General features: G+C 40.4%; 1 protein-coding gene across 1 annotated transcript; it reads left to right on the forward strand.

The window, feature by feature from the left end:
* The first annotated feature begins 495 nt into the window (after nucleotides 1–495).
* On the forward strand, nucleotides 496–3958 carry LOC112197182 (receptor-like kinase TMK4). The gene is made up of 2 exons (XM_024337762.2): nucleotides 496–2812; nucleotides 3115–3958. Exons 1-2 carry the CDS (start codon nucleotides 574–576, stop codon nucleotides 3630–3632), a joined length of 2757 nt encoding a protein of 918 aa, XP_024193530.1. The 5' UTR covers nucleotides 496–573; the 3' UTR covers nucleotides 3633–3958.
* Nucleotides 3959–5268: the final 1310 nt, after the last annotated feature.

The raw sequence follows: 5268 nt of genomic DNA on the forward strand, positions 1-5268 counted from the left end.
TTTTATTGAGACCAAACAATTTTTTACTTTCGCCTACTCAGTTGAAATTTTGTGATATAATTGTGTTGTATTACTATAAGATCACATCAATCTGTTATGTAAATGAGTTCAATTTAAACGGGAAAGAAACAAATTTAGAATTCTCGTCTAAATATTGAAAACAAACACCAATAATGAGCTAAAAAAGAAATTAGCCTAAAAAATTCAATCTCCTAACAACTAATGGCATCTTCTTAACAGTTTTCATAGCATCAATTGATTTCCTTGTTGTGCATTTTGATATTATAATTCTGTTCCCAAATTATTCTTAGAATCAAAAGAGAAATAAATAGGGGAAAAAAATTTCGATCAATATCAATGACGAGGATCTAATGGTGTTTTTAAGATCTCATTCTAAGCATTGATGTTATCATTAGCGGTGACCAAAGCTCCATAACTCCACCGTCACCCTAGCATTACCCTCTTTCCCCCACCTTCCCTTTTATTCCCCCAAAACCCAATTCACACTCTCAGAAACCAAAAACCAAAAAACCAGAGAAACTTCCCTCCTCTCTCTCTCTCTCAAGCCCAGCAATGGGTCCTGTGAAAACCCTACAAGCCCTCTTCCTCTTTCTACCCCTCCTCCTCATCTTCACCGCCGCCGACGACGCCGCCGTCATGTCCAAGCTCCTCGAGAACCTCAAACCCAGCGGCTGGTCCTCCTCCGCATCCTACTGCACCTGGGACGGTGTCAAATGCGACTCCGATACTTCCAAACGAGTCACCTCCATCAGCTTAGCCTCCAACTCCCTCTCCGGCTCTCTCCCTTCAAATCTTAACGAACTCACCGAGCTCACCACTCTCTCTCTCCAAAGCAACACTCTCTCCGGCGCCTTACCTTCCCTCGCCAACCTCTCCAACCTCCAAGAAGTCTACCTCGACACCAATAACTTCACTTCCATTCCCCCCGGCTGCTTCGGAGGCTTGACCGGCTTGCAGACCTTGAGCATGAGCAACAATGTCGATCTTGCCCCTTGGGCGTTCCCATCTGAGCTCATCCAGTCTACCAGCCTGGTCACTCTTCAAGCAGGTAGCACCAACATGTATGGCAGCATTCCTGATATTTTCGGCTCTTTTGCAAACTTGCAAAATGTGAGATTGTCTTACAACAATCTTACCGGGGCTCTGCCCAAATCATTTTCTGGATCTGGGATTCAAAACCTCTGGATTAACAATCAGGACGTTGGGTTATCTGGTACCGTTGAGGTTCTGTCCAACATGACTTCGTTGATTCAAGCGTGGCTGCATAAGAATCAGTTCACTGGTACGATCCCGGACCTTTCGCAATGTACTACTCTCTCTGATCTTCTGCTTCGTGACAATGTCTTTACTGGGATGGTGCCGGCGACGTTGACGGCGTTGTCTTCTTTGCAAAATGTTTCTTTGGACAACAATAAGCTTCAGGGTCCTATGCTGGAGTTTGGGTCCAAGGTGAAGGTCACTTTTGATGGTAATAGCTTTTGCAAAACCACTGCTGGGCCTTGTGATCCACAGGTCACTACGCTGCTTCAGGTTGCAGGGGCTTTTGGGTACCCGGAATTATTGGCTGAGTCTTGGACTGGAGACGATGCATGCGGAGGGTGGAGCTTCGTTATTTGTGATGCTCAGAAGGTAGTTACAGTGAATCTGGACAACAAGCATCTCAATGGGACTATTTCACCTGCCTTTGCCAACCTCACATCGTTGAAAACTTTGGTGCTGAAAAACAACAACTTGACGGGTCCGATACCGGCTACCCTGACAACATTACCTCAGCTGGCGGTTTTTGATGCTTCCAATAACAATTTATATGGGGACATTCCGAAATTTCCTTCTAGGGTGAAGTTGACTACTAGTGGTAATCCATTGATTGGGACTACGCCGAGCTCTGGAGGTGGAGGGAGTGCACCTCCTGGTAACAACTCAACTGCACCTGGTGGAAGTCCGTCTCCATCATCCAACGGTTCTTCAGTGTCACCCGGTATGATTGCTGGTATAGTTATTGCTGTTGCTATTTTCATTGGAGTGTTGTTGTTTGTATTCATCAAATGTTATTTGAGTAAACGGCATAGGAAGTTTGGAAGAGTGGATAATACGCTGAATGGAATTGAAATTGCCAAGAGTGACGCAACCAGTTGTGCAAATGGGTACAATGGAGTTGCAAGTGAGTTGCATAGCCAGAGCAGTGGTGACCTTCATGTTTTTGAGGGTGGAAATGTCGCCATTTCGATCCAAGTTCTTAGACAAGTGACAAACAATTTTAGTGAGGATAATATATTGGGTAGAGGAGGATTTGGAGTTGTTTATAAAGGTGAATTGCATGATGGGACTAAAATTGCTGTTAAAAGGATGGAATCTGTGGCAGTGGGTACTAAGGGATTGAATGAGTTTCAAGCAGAAATTGCAGTCCTCACTAAGGTTAGGCATAGGCATTTGGTTGCTCTGTTAGGATATTGCATTAATGGTAATGAGAGACTTTTAGTGTACGAGTACATGCCACAAGGAACGTTGACACAACATTTGTTTGATTGGCAAGAGAATGGGGTAACTCCTCTTACTTGGAAGCAGAGAGTGACAATAGCTTTGGATGTGGCAAGAGGAGTGGAATATCTACACAGCTTAGCTCAACAAAGTTTCATTCACAGAGATTTGAAACCTTCAAATATACTTCTTGGCGATGACATGAGGGCGAAGGTTGCGGACTTTGGTTTGGTTAAAAATGCCCCCGACGGAAAGTATTCAGTTGAGACACGATTGGCAGGGACATTCGGGTATCTTGCACCAGAATATGCAGGTAAGAAAAACAATTTGATTTCTAGCTTTTGATGTCGTAATTGGAAGAGTCATGGCATTCATTGAACTTTAAACATATCAATTTTGCTGTTAATCATGTTTATATTTCATACTTGCACGTTAAGATGTCCTCTTAATTGCATGTAAATGCACGAGGAATGGATGCAACTGTTGTCATAATTTGAATTAATTTCCAACTGGTCGTTGTCAACATTTTCTGTCAATTTTGTGTCACATTTGACGTAGTTATGTGTTATGCCAGAATTTGTATTGATGTGGTTAAATCTCTGTCTCTGTAATCAGCTACCGGCAGAGTGACAACAAAGGTGGATGTTTATGCATTTGGAGTGGTGTTGATGGAGTTGATGAGTGGTCGAAAAGCTCTAGATGATACCATGCCAGATGAAAGGTCTCATTTGGTCTCATGGTTTCGCAGAGTCCTTGTCAACAAAGAAAACATCCCCAAGTCCATCGACGAAACTCTTGACCCTGATGAGGAGACAATGGAGAGCATATACAAAGTTGCCGAGCTTGCGGGACACTGCACAGCTCGTGAGCCATATCAGAGACCAGACATGGGCCATGCAGTCAACATCTTGGGTCCTCTTGTTGAGCACTGGAAACCTACAACCCATGAAGAAGAAGATGAAAACAGTGGCATTAACATGCATATGAACCTTTCACAAGCAGTGCAAAGATGGCAAGCTGATGAAGGTACTTCAAGGATGTTTGATGATCTGTCCTATAGCCATACTCAATCAAGCATCCCTTCAAAACCTTCCGGGTTTGCAGACTCATTTGATTCAATGGACTGCCGATGATAGAGAAAATGAAGATTGAATTGATAAACACTTTGAAGACAAAGAGAAAGAGACTCCAAAAGGAGGGGATTACAAGAAAAGGAGACCAGGTAATGCATCAAGCAGTTTTTGATCCTGGGGGATCACCTGCTTGTTGTTTTCTCAATCTTTACCATGCTGAACCTCATGCATTAACCTGTAAAAACTCTGTTGTTGTCAATTCTTTAGCTAACAGATTGTTTTGGTCATGATCAGACAGAAAAACGATGAAACACATCAAAGAGTGTTGTATGATATTCTTTCACCATACTTATTAAAAGCCATTATTTGATTATTACTTCAAGTTATGTTTATTGGCTTGACTCTTTATTTCCACTTGCTATGTTCACTTGGCAATTCATTTATCATGTTTGAGTATTTGTTTAAATGATTCCCCCAGCCTGTGTTAAACGACAGAAGGACTGCTTAGGATCCCAGTTGTACCAGCAAGATCTTATGATAAAAGAAAAAGAAACTAAAGAGGGTAGGTTGATCATTGGATAAAAGCTGGAAGAGAGATGGGTGATTCCGTGATTACTTGTTGTGCATGATTTCTATAGTTATAATTTAGAATGAATTGGTGGGGTGATTGCACATGGAATTTAGAAGGAAGCACGTTAGGTTTGGTTGAAAAGTGACTTCTGTAGTGCTGCACATGTTGTAGGACCTTCACTATATCATTTATCTTGCTTCTGTTCTGTGTTTCATGTGAATTGATGGTTAACAATTTAGAGACGTACAAGGGAGGTTGATAGAGAGACCAATATGTATTTATATGGAATGATGGTGACAAGGATTTGGTGGTTGAACCTCATTGCCAGACAGGTGATGTCTGAGTAGTTAGCATGTAGGAGAATTCTAAGATGACTGTTCTTATTTATCAAGGGTCACCATGCAGTGTGTAGTCCAAGATCTGAAATGTAGATTTCTTGTTGCTATCTAAAATATCAGGAATGTGAAGCCTTGGTTTACAATTTAAGATGTTTTTGAGCCTCCTCATCCCTTGTCAATTAATTTCGACATGAAGAACTTAACAAGATAGTTCGAGATGGATGCTCTAATGCCATTTTCAATTGTTGTGGTCTAAAATAGATCATAGTCTAAATTTCTAGACCTTTAAAAAGCAAGTTCTAAATTATAGACTCTAATAGCAAGCTCTATAATTTTCTCAACTCTAATCGTTTGAGGTTTATATTATAAACTCTAACGTTATTGTTTTTTATTTGTATGCTTCAAAATTATAACTTATATGTAATTTGTTAAAAATATATATAATTGGGCCAATGACAAATAAGGTCATTTTTAATTACTTTATTACTCTCTAAGCCAAAAAAAATTTCCTCATAAAGCCACCAAAATATAAGATATATTGCTTTTACCCTCATTGAAAATAAAATGGCTGACCTCCTACTCAAAAAATATTTACAAAAATGTCACCGCACTTTTAAATGTTATCATTTATGAAAATGCCACCGAGTTAAAACAGTTACTATCATTAATTAAAAAGCTACTACCAATAAACAAAAAATATACTTCTGACGAACAAAAAAAAGTAAAAAACTAATGTGGAATGACCAAAAAGCTACTACCGATGCACTGAAAAACTATTGTCAATTTT

This window comes from Rosa chinensis, chromosome 4 (genome assembly GCF_002994745.2).
Source record: "Rosa chinensis cultivar Old Blush chromosome 4, RchiOBHm-V2, whole genome shotgun sequence".
Classification (NCBI taxonomy): Eukaryota; Viridiplantae; Streptophyta; class Magnoliopsida; order Rosales; family Rosaceae; genus Rosa; species Rosa chinensis.